Raw genomic sequence first — 14,143 nt, forward strand, 5'->3', positions numbered from 1 at the left:
ATTTGGGCTAGTTAAATATACTAGATAAACCTGCTTTTATGACACTCAGAGGGAATTTACCTGAAATCCGGCTCTAATAATTAATAACCAGTCTACACAGACTGTGCTTACATCGCTGGGGCTGTCCTGAATTGTCCTCTATTTACAGGGCTGCCACGCCCATTTTCTCTTCTCAGTCATGTGCCTCCCTCTCCTCACTGCTCTCTGGTGTTTTTATCATCTAAACTAGAAGGGGAAATCACATGTGTATGTGTGCATGCTAGGCAATTATTAAAACCATCATTAATCTCATATCTCAAGAAAACACATTAACTTTTCATAAGCTGTATTTCCTAAAAAGTTAGATCCAGGTTTTAACTCTGACAGGCATTTTTATGAGGAGGGCATGCCATACAGCGGACTTCCACCCTTATGCTGTACATGGGAGCTCACAGGTACAATTCTTCCAGCCACTGAAAGCTGAGAAGAGAGTTCAACTGGGCCTCCGTAATTAATACAGTGGAACAAAAGATGCTGGAGATCATAAGCTAAAGGTACAAGTAACCGGCAGGAATGGACCAGGAGACTGTTTCAAAGTGACACATACACATATGTGGTCACTACACCGTGACAGATTTCTAAACAGTAATTCAACTTGAAAGGTTATTTAAAATATATTGCATGCAGCACTCTGCTGAAGTCTGAAACCTGCCTACATTTGAAGTTCCCAGAAGTTATTTTCAAGCAAAGGTTTGAGTTTTGTTTTTGTCTTTAAAAAGTATTTTCCTTTCTTGGAAAGGTAAATAATATAACTTAAAAGCAAATGAGCCAGGTGTGGTGGTGCATGCCTTTAATCCCAGCACTTGGGAGGCAGAGGCAGGCAGATCTCTGTGAGTTTGAGGCCAGCCTGGTCTACATAGTGAGTCCAGGCCAGCTGGGGCTACAGGGAGACCCCATCTCAGAAAGAACAACAACAACAAAAGACAAAAACAAAAACCAAAAAAGCAAATGAAAGAAAAAAAAAAAAAAACAGTAAAAGGATTTGAAAACTACCCAAAGCAAATGATGTGGGATTTTTTTGTTTGTTTATTTGACATAAGAGCTCCTAGACCTCAAACTTGTAATTCTCCTCTTTGATTGGGTGGGACTACAGGTGTGGGTCACCGCAGCCTTAAGATTTAATTAGTCAGTAATTTAGGTTTTCTTTACTGTAACAAATCTCAAAATTGCCTCTTCCAGAGATTCAGTGTTAAACAGCTACACCATTTAATTAGAAACATCCACCTTTATGTAGTCACATAATTTGACTACATTCTTCTTTGAAAGCAGGGTAGGTGAGGTGGTGGAAAGAAGGAAAACAGAAAGGCTATCCAAACAAAACACATAAGGAAGGGTGTCAATGGGGAAGCATACCCAACATTCAGCTCTGCCAAGTCGTGGATGGCACCTAGTACAAGTCACCTGCACACTGAACTATCTATGGATTTCTCTCTTAAGTCCACAGTATTAGCTTAGCTATGTCAGCTTTAAAAAGAAAACTGTCTACAATTATGTCAGCATCTTGGGGATGTAGAAGGAAATAATTAAAATTATGAATCTGCTTCTCACCATTGACGTCACCACCAAGGCTGGAGAAAATCCCATTGTGAGATAGAAAAAGAGCTCAACCACCTTATACCTGTAGGAACACAGATGGGTTAGACTTGCACATTTCTGAACACTTAGATCAGTTACATACCAGCTTTCCCTTTTATATTTTGAAAGAGAAATGTAAACGTTTTATTCAAAGGAAACGCATTCCCCAGCAGGACGCACTGTGCCTCTCCCAGACACACCATCACCAGGACGCACTGTGCCTCTCCCAGACACACCATCACCAGGACTCACTGTGCCTCTCCCAGACACACCACCACCGTGCCTCAATGAAGTAGCATTTCTTTCAGATGACAAAGGCAGAAAACCCCACTGCTACCTAGAACATGCTTTCTGCCAAGGCTAGGCATACTCGGATCCAATGCACTGTCTTGCCCTCTCCTACTTCTCTAGTCCACCCGTCACCACTCCTATGCAGAATCACGAAGAAGCTGAAGTGGAACAGATGGAGTGCAGCCTTCTCCAGGGCAGAGGGACAGCAGCATTGAGGAAAGGTGGTATTTCATTTGTTTCTGCATTTTCACGTGTACAAATTCCAGTCACTAGGACTTACTCCATTAGGCTGCAGGATATCTCAGAATGAACTCTAACCCTGGCAGAGGAAGAACAGGCTCCATGATATAGCTTACACCAGAAAGTGTGGAATAGAGAAAAATGAGAGCTGCTGTCCTTCACTTCCTGTGTTATCCCAGGGCATGATCTGGGAATTTGAGCCCAAGAGCAAACTGTTCCCTTGGATCTCTATGTACAACAGAATTCCACTTCGTATTTACTACATTCAAAAGGTATTTAAGAAAAGTTCAAAGTCAGAGAGAATTAGTGAAAACAACCATTTTCTTCTGACAGAGTACAATTCAATATTCTCTGAAAAACACACCATGCGAATTCTGACAGCCACTCTGTCAACCACAATAGATAAAGGAATTTAATGAACTGTAAATTAGCAATTTTAATGACAATGAATTCATGGCTGTGAGAGTCTCACATTCAATTATAGAAGACAATGAAAGGCTAGAGAATGGGACTGGACACTGGGATCCTAAGGTCCAGATGAGTCACATATTTGATGCGTGTCCTCAACATTCTCAAAGTCCAAAGTAAAACAGATGACCTCAAAGTCTGCTCTAGAGCCACAATGATAAATTTCAATATACCTTTCTGTTTCTATTGCTCAACACTTATGGAGAAGCTATGAATACGGGTAAAAAGCTGTGCCCAGAGCTAGGTCTTTTTCTCAAGGAAGCCTAGATGAATACCTTCTGGGTTTCTAAATAACTACTATGGTGGGCATTTAATATCTGTTATCCTCAATCTCTAGAGGAATTTTGAAAAGGATTATTCTCCCTATTCGATGTCTGTGAAACACAGATAGGGTGAGTTTGCCTCAGGATGAGAAATGACGTCCCTATGGCTCTAAAATGACTGACCACATTGTCCTCAACCACGTCATTGTACACGTGCCATTATATCTTCCCACCACAACCTGTCCATCAATAATGAATTCTAAATGGGTTCAAAGACTTACTAAAATACTATATATTGTATTTATGTATTTCTACTATTTTGAAGTACAAGCACAGAGGAAACCACATGGCAAGACAGGAATAACATTGGCAGTCACTTTTTAACCCATCAAACAGAAATGATTTTCTCTTACTTTTCATGGTAGAGAAATACATAAATGGTTCCTCCAGCTGCCATGAGCCAGATAAACCAACGCATATGAGATGCCAGGGGTCCAAGTTCACGGAGATTTAACCTACAACGTAAACATGACAACAAAGAACAGAGAGGATAAATGAAGGGAATTCTTAGGGCCTGTGTGTTCATCTCGACCCTGGGAACAGACAGCACGACAGCAGAAAGAAGGTCACGGGCACAAGGAGGCCCCAAACAATTCAAAGATAAAGACTGTCCGTTGAACGGTAATATTAAGAACTAGTTGAGCATGGTCTAAAAATAGCACCAGTTAAAAACAGACATGCTGCAGAGAACCCAGTCCCAGGACACTTGTCAAGCTGGACCCCCCAGCAGGGCTGACTGAAATGTAGGCTGTATGCTCGTTTATTTCTGACCACGTATTTGGGGATGGACTGCTTACAAAGCTTAATTGAGAACCGTGAGTAAAATCCTGAGCCAGGATCACATACCCACAGTGGACACCTAATGCACACATCTCTGTTAGCAACCACTCTGCCAAGACTCAACATGAGCAGAACTCCTCCAGCATGGGTTCTGGAAGATGCTTTGTCAGAATTCAACATACTGCAACTTCACGTGGACTGTCAGATTAAGAGCATGAGAAAATGCTCTGTTTGGCTGTAACTATAAAATTAATATTTCCAAACAGAAAATTAACTACTGATAAATCTAAAACTACATGTGAACAAACTGCCTACTTTATGTGTGATTCTTCACCTTATATTTAGAAGTTTTATGTTATGTATTTTACTTTAAATTGCTTCACAAAAGCTTTCAAGCATTCTTGCTCTAATAGGAATCAGACCTATAATTTAGTGAGAGGTATTGGAGGGAGCTAGCACTTACTTTTGATTCTAACAGATAATTACATTTCTTTTGAGTGACTGAGGCTGCAGACGCCTGAATGTAGAGGCCTGCTGTTTCTACTGACAACAGCAGGTGATGGCTTAGTAGAAACATCTGAGTGTTTAAAAATGGACCAGGTCTTAACAGAGGAAGACTCATTTTTTTTTTTTTTTTAAATTTTGGGTTGCAAAGCAACAAGAAATTGATTTGTCTCAGAAGGGCAGTAGTAACATCAAGAAAACTACAGGGAGACTAGTGTGGTTAGTCACTTAGATAGCAAAAGATGTGAGACTGTGCTAGTCAGTCACCTGAAGACACTGACTTTCAGAAGGAAGCTTGCTTTTCCTCATACATATTTTCAGCATTTTCACTGGCCAAGTTCATTGGTAAGTATTCCAATAAGCAGCAGAGGTACACAGGAATGAAGGAGGGGAAAGGCTGTATATTTCAAGAGTGAGCCTGCTAGCTACATTCAAGTTCACAGCACTTCCTCTGAAACAGTTCCATGCCAGATACTCTAGACAGCAGTAATACTCCTTCAAATCTGTAGTTAAACCAAACGGGGTGAGTGCGTGCATGCACTGGGGGTGGGGGGAAGCAGAGAGTATGCAGGAGGGCTGCAGGCAGGGTGGAGGGGGAGAGGGGGAAGTAACAAGGAATTCTAATCATAACACTTCAAGAGCGAGACTGTATCTTACCATGGAGCGTAGGAAGCAGCAATGAAAAAATAGATGACCATTCGATCACACATGTGGAAACAGTGCTCCACTGTCCTGTTGGGGAAGTCAACAAGGCAGGCAGTTTACACAAACCTTTCAGACCGGAAGTATGGGTTATCACTCCCCAATAATCCCCGTGCTTGCTCCAGATTCTCGTGGCATTTATAACTTGCTCTTCAAAGCCATAGCTCTTCTTTTTAATGATAGGAAGCCACAGTAAGAGCTTTATGTTGTTTTTTAGGTTGCACACAACAGACAGGAGACACGGGGCACCCCGTGATAGTCAGGCAATGCAAGTCTTTCTTGAGGACAGACCAGCCCCTCGCTATCTGACTATACAGTGCACACTGTCCTGATGCCCGGTTAACATGCCCCAAACTGAGGTCATATTCTTTTCTTTCTAATTTACTTTCTGACAGTTTTACACATCTACATGGCCATGACGCATCCTGGTCATCCTCATCCTCCACTCGCTTGTCCTTCCTCCCTGCTAGTTCCCCACCCCACTTTCATGTCCTTTGGTTTTTGTTTTTGCTGAGATCACATTCTTATTTTTTCAGATGACTTAAAAACAAACAAAAAAATCATTCACTTTAAACATCCCAGGGTAGATAGTAAGTTGTGTTTAAAAAAAAAAAAAAAAAAAGGTAAATTCAGTAAGGAATAGCAATTATAAACAAAAAAGGCATGATTTGTTACAAGATAGTAGCCACTTGATTTCTAAACTGGTTCCAAAATCAAAGTCAGAAAGTATATATGTAAAGATCTTGCTCACTGACATCTACTCACAAAATGATAGAAAGATCTGCCCTTTACTGAGGTCATTTTAAAAAGTACAAATACATAATATGGTACGTTTTGGGTTTTTTTGAGACAGGTCTCACGTATCTCAGGCTGGCCTCAAACTTGCTAAGCACTTGATGGTGGCCTTGAACTCTTTATTTTTAATTTTACTTATTTAAAGTATGAGTGTATTGCCTGCATGCATGTTAAGTACACCCATGTCATGCAATGCCCACAGAGGTTAGAAAGAGGGCATTGCGTTCCTGACAGTGAAGTTAGGAATGGTTGTTAGCTGCCATGTGGGTGCTGGGAACAGAACTTGGATCCTCTGCAAGAGCAGCCAATGCTCTTAACCACTGGGTCATCTCTCCAGCCCCAGGTCTTGAACTCTTGATCCTCTTGTCTCTACCTTTCACAGTGCTAGGATTCCAGGCCTGCACCACCTTGCTCAGCTTTATAGCATGTTCTTGAATCTATTTCTAGTTTTCAGGGGTAAACGCTACCATTGGGTGAAGCTGCAGAACTAGGCTTTGCCTCAGCAAACAGTGGGCTACAGCAGACTGATGAGGACTTGTGTTAGTGAGAAAGAATGGTTTTCAGTGTACTGTGCAGAAACTACAACGTACTCCCAGATGATAATTCAGTTACAGGTCTAAAGAAGCAAGCATCTATCTGATCAAACGTCACTATCCCTGAGAATCACCTGGAGAATTAATAAAGGCAGTCATGCACTCCCAGCTGCAAGATTCTACTATGAAAGGGCAAGGAACAGGACAGACTGAGTCAGACCTAGAATCTCATTCATGAACTGCCAACTGGCTGGCCCTGGTGGCAGCCTATAATTCCAGCTACTGGAAGACTGAGGAGGGAGAATCCTGAGTTCTAGGTCTGCCTGGTATATATAGTGAGTTCCAGGTCACTCTGAGTATCAGAGTGAAACTCTCTCAAAAGAAAATGTAAAAGCAAGGAGCTGGGGACACAGCTCAGTGGTAGAGTATTTGCCTTTCACGCACGAGGCCCTAGATTCAATTCCTATTACCATGGACGCCACCAAAAGAAAGAGATCTGCCGCCTACCGTTCGGACTCTCACTGTCGTCAGGAGTAAAAGAGGGTAATCTGAGAGCGCAGAATGCTAAAGTGGTGATGTAGGTGATGCACTTCGCACAATAAATGCCCCTTCTCTCTTTTACTGTAAGGTTTCACTGGATATTTAAAAAAATGATATGACTGAATACTGAGCAAACGCCTCCGTGTGGCTGCTGAGTCTGGCACTGCTCTTCCAAGGTTCCGGAGTCTTGTTTCTCCTCTACCTTCCTCCCCGGCCTGTCAGGGAGGCTCTGAGTACTGAAGCGGCATCTACAACTCTTTATTGATTCGGAAACCTAGACATCAAAGCCAAGTGTGCTGAGGCAACCGCAAGTGCCAGGCTGTACCAAGAGATAATGAAGTGCCCTGCTTCTAGACAGCCTGGCCCTGTGACTGCATCCCGAGAAGCCAGCACGGGTGCTTCCGAGATGGTCCTGTGAGTGTGCTCCTGGGCATGCCCTTGTGAGTCAATGCTGTGGTTTTATTTTAATCCCAGGGAACTGTCACCTTATAGGAAAAGGTAGCAGAATGAAAACTTCATGTAATATCATAAAGGAAAATGGTGAAAAGCAGGTGTGACACAGGGCTAGGGGTCGGGTGCTCGGGCAATCCGATTCTGTTGGTCTCAGTGACTCAGGCAAGGTATGCCACATCTCAGAATCTGTTTTCCCAACTGGAAATCAATGGGTGCTCACTAGATGATGTCCTAGTGCCCTTCCAGTTCTAAAACGCCATGATCCCACAACACATGATGAAACCAGTAACCATCTCAGGAATCCCAAATCCTGCTTGTAAGTAAAGCATATAGTTTTAATATTCGATCGTTTAAAAGGTTTGAGATTTGTGTGTGTGTGCTGTATGCATGTGTGTTTCAGTGTATGTAAAGATGTCTGTGCACATGTGTGCATGCATCTGGATGCCAGAGGCTGGTGTCGAGTGTCTTCCTCAATCACTCTTCAGCTTATCTTTTTGAGAGTAGGTCTTTCATTGAACCTAGAGCGTACCAACTGGTCAAAGACTTGCTGGCCAGCAAACCTCAGCATCCTCATTTATACCTCTCTATCACTAGGATTGCAGGCATGTGCTTCCACATCTGGTTTTTGATGTGGGTGCTAGAGACTGAACTCAGGTTCTGACAAGAATTTAACTGACTGAGTCATCTCCCCAGTCATCTGACTTTTTTGTTGCTTTGTTTTGTTTTTTGAAACAGGGTCTCATTCTCTAACTCTACTTACTCCAACTCACCATGTGACCCAGGCTGGCCTCAAACTCATGGCAATCCTCCTGCCTCAGCCTCTCAAGTACTGGGATTACAGGTGCAAATGCCATAATGTCTGACAAGATTCTTTTTTTTTTTTTTTTTTTTTTTGACATTTTATAAAATCAAAATGTCAGGGCTGGAGAGATGGCTCAGTGGTTAAGAGCACTAGCTGTTCTTCCAGAGGACCTGGGTTCAGTTCCCAGCACCCACATGGTGGCCAACAACCACCTGGAATTCCAGGTTCAGGGGATTTGATGCCTTCTTCTGGCCTCTGCTGGTATTGCATGCTTATGGTGCACCTACATATATGTAGGGAAAACACTCATATACACAGACTAAAATAAATAAAGCAAGCAAACAAACAAGGTCTTATCTTTTGACACTTTTTTTAAAAAGCAAGGTCTCATTTATATAGCCCAGATTGGACTCAAACTTTGACTCCTTCTCCCTCTACCTCCTGAGTGCTATGATCAAGCATGTGACACAATGCGCAGGCCAAAGGTACTGTTTTTCAGTATTACTTTGAATCACTTTTCATAGGCTCTGAGTGTTCCTTTTCTGAGAATTCTTTTTTTTCTTTTGGGTTTAATCAATTCAGTTATTGAAGATTTCTATTTTATAAGCACCCAATCCCACATAAATGATGCTGCCGCCCAAATTAATATTGACTAAGAAGAAAAGTACTTTTATGTCAAGGTCCACAGTATTGTTCGGAAAGTGCCTCACAGTTAATAATAGCAAAGTATGTGAATTCTGAATAATATACTTAGAACTTGAGAGCTCGGTTTTACTCTATCTCCTTACCCAGTCCTATATTGTTTGTAGAATTTTCAAATCACAATCACTTTATGATTCAGCATTCTAATTCTTACTCTGGTGATGAAGAAGCTGAGGCTCCATAAGATGGAACTACTCACTCAAGGTTGAGCAGGAAGACCAGAACTCAAAGCCCACGTGGTGACTCCGAGTTCAATGTGCTTTCTTGCTAAGTCACAGTCAGTGCTCTCTCATAGCATCCCTGGTGAGGATGACAGAACAGGAAACTAGCTCTCAGGGTATTGCTCTAGGGTATTGCTTTCTTAGTTATATACACGGCAGGGTGTCTTTAAATCTGTCCAATCCAAAGGAAATGTCATGATGATGGTGAACACTAAAGCCTACAGGGTAGTAAAATGTCTACCCTTTGCCCCACTAACTAACACAGCAGTCTGGGAACTGAGAGCATGCCGAGTCACTAAGTTGGTCTGCTGGAAGGAGTGCCATCCACTGTACCTTAAGTGGCTCTTTTTCCATGATACAATGTGAAATACCGTGGAGACGATGAAGAGGGCGCAGAGGCCCATTCCGTAAATCCATGCTGTTATCTTTTCCCAGCAGTCATCAGACAGCCGATGGAGGAGGGCACTGCCCACGATGGCTGGCACAATGAGGAACTGGGGGAAAGGAAAAGAAATACCAGGGTTTTTATAGGACTGAGACGTGTTAAAAATACAGCATTTATCAGGATAGTTGTAAAAAAGTAATGTTAAACACACGTGTCTCCCTTGGATAATGAAAATGAGAGCCAGATAAAGTCAGTTGCTATGCTGCCGCTGGTAGTCCTGCTCGGGGCCCAGGTCAGCCAGGGGGAACACAAACAAGCAACAGTGCAGCAGTGCACACCTGGTGCAAAATGCTGCTCTTTATCCCGACTTCAATAAGCAACAACATGCTCCATTCTCTCTAATCTGAAGCAGAGTTCAAGTTGTTCATTTTACCTGTTTGGGAGCTCGTGCAGAACAAAGGGGCTTGGGACTTACTAATCATACCTTTTAAGAGATCCATTCCTGAGGTCCATCTATTAAAATTGTTTTAGGAACCAAAATGTCAGACTTTTGATTGCTATTCCCTCCCGACACCCTCCTTTTCCGACTCACTAAGTAGCTAAGGATAACCCTGACTGAACTCCTGATCTTCCTGCCTCCGTCTCCCAGGTAATAAGCATATTCCACCATGCCCAGTTTCTGTGCTGCATTACACACTACTGACCCAAATTTCAATGTCAGAAGTCACCCTTCACTAGCCCAGAGCAAAGCAAGAACTGTAAGAATCATGTTCAGTTTGTCATAAAACAAAACAACAACAAGTTCTTCTACAATTAAACCCATTTTACTCTTTTCATGTCAGAGTATTCTCTGTTTATGTCTGCTTGTTTGTTTAGACAGGGTCTTCAAATGTAGCCTAGGCTGACCCTGAATGCACAATCCTCTAGCTATAGCCTTCAAAGCTCTGGCATATACCACCACACCTGACAAAACATCCTCTCTTTAATGAAATGATGGTAAGATACCTTATGTCTATTTAGAAATTTCACTGGTCTCTAATAGCCAAAAATCTGGATATAGTTTAATGTGATTATATATTTTATTCTAAAGGATTAACATGGAGGTTTTATCAGTTTTTTCTTAACTTCAATTTCTGTCCCTTGGCTTGTGACAAGTTCAGAAGAGATATGGAGTATATAGATCCATCCTACACAAATATTAGCTCTGAAGGCAGGCTGTGTATCTCAATGCCCAAACCACTGTCCTGCTCCAACTCCATCCTTGATAATTAAACTAGCCTCTTCTAAATACTCATCACTAAAATAGCAAATTAGTCATCTTGCCCACTTCTGGTTTTCAGACTGTGTCTCAGCAACCATTTACCTTCAAAGGTCTCACAAAATGCAACTTTCAAAGGGAGTAATAAAACCAAAGATAAAGGAAATTTATGACATAAGAAAATGACAATTACATGACAGGAAAACTAACAATACAAAACTATATATAGGAAAACTATAATAATACATGAGTCCACCAAGATCACACACACACATATGTCAGAAGTGACTCAGAAGTAAACTGCATTTATTTTAGGGTCTTTGTTTTATTTCTGGGTTATTTTGTTCTCTTTCTCCCTCTCAGCCTTTCACATGCTAGGCAAGTCCTCAACACTGAGATAGATCTCCAGTCCTCTTTTAACTTTTTAATGTTTATTTCCACTAAATTTTTGTGCATTTCATACAAAACATCTTAATAATCTTTATATCCCCTCCCCCATCCACACCCCCCCCAATAGCTCCACCACTGGATTTCATGCATTCTGTCACATATGTTAAGGCCTACTGAATTAAATTAGTGTCCCCAGACATCCCTCAGTATAAGTTCAGCCACCGGGGTCTAGTCAGCCTATCTAGAGTCTCTCCCTTAAAGAAGATCAACTCTCCTTCCCCTGGGAATAATTAGCTGCCAATAGTTCTTTGGCTAAGGTTGGGACCTGTTGCTGATTTCCCCAGTTCTACGCTGGGTTTTTGACTGAGTTTGCATGGATTTTGTGCATATTAACACACTGCTGTAGGTTCAGATGAGCAAGTTCCCAGAAGCCTGTAAGACTCTGTTTTCATGTCATGCACCTTTTTCCCTGGCTCTTACAATTTTTCCATCCCCTCTTCTGCAATGATACTTGAGCCTTGGGTGGGTGGAGTTTAATAGAGGACTCCTGTCCAGGGACCCACACTCTGTAGAGTGGTATTCTCTACACTTTGGCCATTTGTGGCCTTTTGTGTTCATCGCCTTGTTGCATGAGGGAGCTTCCCCAGCTTTAAAACCTAACAACCACAACAATGGTGGGCATGGCAAGCTATATTGGTGCAGTAGTGGCACTTTTATCTTGGGGGTAATCAACAGCTACTTAATTCTTATTTTAAGACAGGTTCTTACTAAGTTGCTCAGGTTGGTTTTGAACTCATCCTATTAGCCCAGCTACCATTAAACTTGCGACCCGAGTGGCCAATATTATAGGCCATTGCTACCGGCTTCATTTTTTCAGCAGTTTTCAAGTTTCTTATAATGAGCATGCTTTGCTTTTGTAAAGAAGGAAAAATTTAATCAGGAGCTGAGGGATCTGTCAGCTTCGTCTTTGGCAGGACAAGCAGCTGCCCCTTCAAGAAGCAGTAGCCTGTAGGGGGGGGGAGTCAAGGCTCCCTGTGTCATGGCACCCTCCCAGAGGATCATTTGGTTAAAAAAATAAACCACCAAACCATTGGGCTAGAGAGATGGTTCAGGGGGTTAGGGTTAAGAGCACTGGCTGTTCTTTCAGATGACCCAGGTTTGATTCCCAGCACACATATGGTAGCTAACAACCTTCTGTAACTCTCGTTGGGGAATCCTACACCCTCTTCTGACCTCTGTGGCACTGCACTACAGGGGTGCACTTATAGGCATGCAGGCAATACACTCATACACATAAAATAGATATAATTAAAATATTAAAAAAAAAACCTAACCAAACAAACAAACAAACAAAAAAACCCTCCTTCAATTCCTTCAACCAACCATGAATTGTCCTCACCAAATGAGCTCAGCAGTTTTTCTTGAAGGGGCAGTGTATTTCATCTTGGCTGTGACAGTGTTCCTAGGCTAGTTTCTCTTGCTGCTCCCTAACTAGGGTACTGATTTCCTGTTATTCTTTTAAAGATTCTGTTGAGGCAAACAAGTCTGGTGAGAAGGGACTTTAGGTTAGAGGACACAGCACCTCCAGGCTCACTTTCAGTTTCGGGTGGCATAACCCAACCCTAACTTTGGGGCACTTAAGGTCACGAAGATGGGTAAGTACAACTGCTTGTGCTAAGGTTCCCAGAGAACCCTCTCCTCCCACCAAAGCCCTCTGGAAAGGATGAGAGCAGAAAACTTCCACTCACTGCGTGTGTGTAGCAGTTAGCAGCATGTTCGTAGCAAGTTGGTTTGTAGCGGCCATTGGCAGGGGCCCGATGGTTCATGAAACTGTAGAAACAAAAAGCCATCACAAGAGCTCAGCATGTGGAGACGATGAGGGAGCCTGCGATGGTCAAATTGGTCTATTCTAAAAGAAGTTGCTGGTAAAAATACATAGTTATCAGAAAGAAAACCAGAGCCATTAAGAAGGTATAAACTTGGCCAACAGCAATGAGTCTAAAGCAAACATCTAGTTTATTTGATGAAATAATCATTCAGTTTACTCAAAAGATAAACCTCCTGCCCACCAAAAGCAAACAGAAACCATATCAAACTTAAGCAGTACCATCTAAATCAAAGAGGTGAATGCATAACCAAGTTTTAAATCTTAACAAAAAAATTTAAAGTGTTTTTGCCCTTGAATTTTAGCTATTGTCATTAAATAAAAAAGGCACATATTGCATTTGAAAGACCTGTTTTCACACTCAGAATGCATAAAGCCTTATGTATGCAGATCTGTAAATGCTACATCCCACATTAAAAGGCCTGTCAGACAAGTTTCCCTATACTGTATTACCTGTTCTAGCACCCACGGCTTAAATGATACCTGCCTGGCTACCTCAAGGCCACCAAAATAAAGAGTACGTTTTTCACATCCATTCTTCCATTCTTCCTGAGTGAAAATCTGCTTCAAACACAGTACACAGGACTAGTACTTGATACCCTGACTGTAAAATTTACACATACACACAGCCTGTCACATCTGCAAGCTCACAGTCCAGGTTTCCTTTAAGCTAACCTCACAATCAGCAACAGGAAGAAAACTCAGGACCAGGGGGGCCAGAAGAGACTATGTCCTGCTGTTCTATTTTAGCAAGATAATGAAGGGTCCCTCACCTAACCCACATCCATACAAGGTTTTCTCACAGTTCTGGATCATTCTGACTACTCTCTGGAGGAGGAAACAAAAAACAAAACAAAACAAAAAAAAACACAGCTATCTGAATAAAAGAATAAAGTGAGCAGGCATAGGGAAACAGGCAAGTAATAGTAACCCCTCAGTTATCTCGATAAGTAAGCTCAGTAAATTGATTGGTTCCCCAGTAAATCAAACATTCGCATGACACTAGAACCTCAAAAGGGAATAAGCATTGCTTAGGATCCCCAGGAAAAGAATTCTCACAGCAGACGGAAAATTTACTTAATGCTATTATGTATCATAATTATTTTTTTTAATTTTTAAAAATGATTTATTTAATAACAACATACTTAGAAGAAGCATATCATTACAACACAATTGACATATTCAATAACGGTTTCCTGAGGTAGGATGCATCTCTTTCAAAATTGGCTGTAAATTTTTAGGTTTACAGTTGAATTA

The 14,143-nt window shown here is 41.8% G+C and overlaps 1 protein-coding gene across 2 annotated transcripts in view; it reads right to left on the reverse strand.

Annotated features, from left to right (window-relative positions):
* Mmd (monocyte to macrophage differentiation associated) overlaps positions 1 to 14,143 on the reverse strand; it is a 29,936-nt gene that overhangs the window by 6,939 nt on the left and 8,854 nt on the right. Inside the window, exons 2-6 of one of the 2 annotated variants that reach the window (XM_017799464.2) lie at positions 12,750 to 12,831; positions 9,302 to 9,462; positions 4,878 to 4,952; positions 3,290 to 3,391; positions 1,588 to 1,657 (exon numbers count right to left, since the gene is read on the reverse strand). In XM_017799464.2, coding sequence (XP_017654953.1) covers positions 1,588 to 1,657; positions 3,290 to 3,391; positions 4,878 to 4,952; positions 9,302 to 9,462; positions 12,750 to 12,831 — 490 coding nt within the window. The remainder of the gene's footprint in view (positions 1 to 1,587; positions 1,658 to 3,289; positions 3,392 to 4,877; positions 4,953 to 9,301; positions 9,463 to 12,749; positions 12,832 to 14,143) is intronic. The other variant, XM_029566133.1, reaches the window with a different exon arrangement.

This window comes from Nannospalax galili, unplaced genomic scaffold, assembly GCF_000622305.1.
Source record: "Nannospalax galili isolate Female #2095 unplaced genomic scaffold, S.galili_v1.0 scaffold95, whole genome shotgun sequence".
Lineage (NCBI taxonomy): Eukaryota > Metazoa > Chordata > Mammalia > Rodentia > Spalacidae > Nannospalax > Nannospalax galili.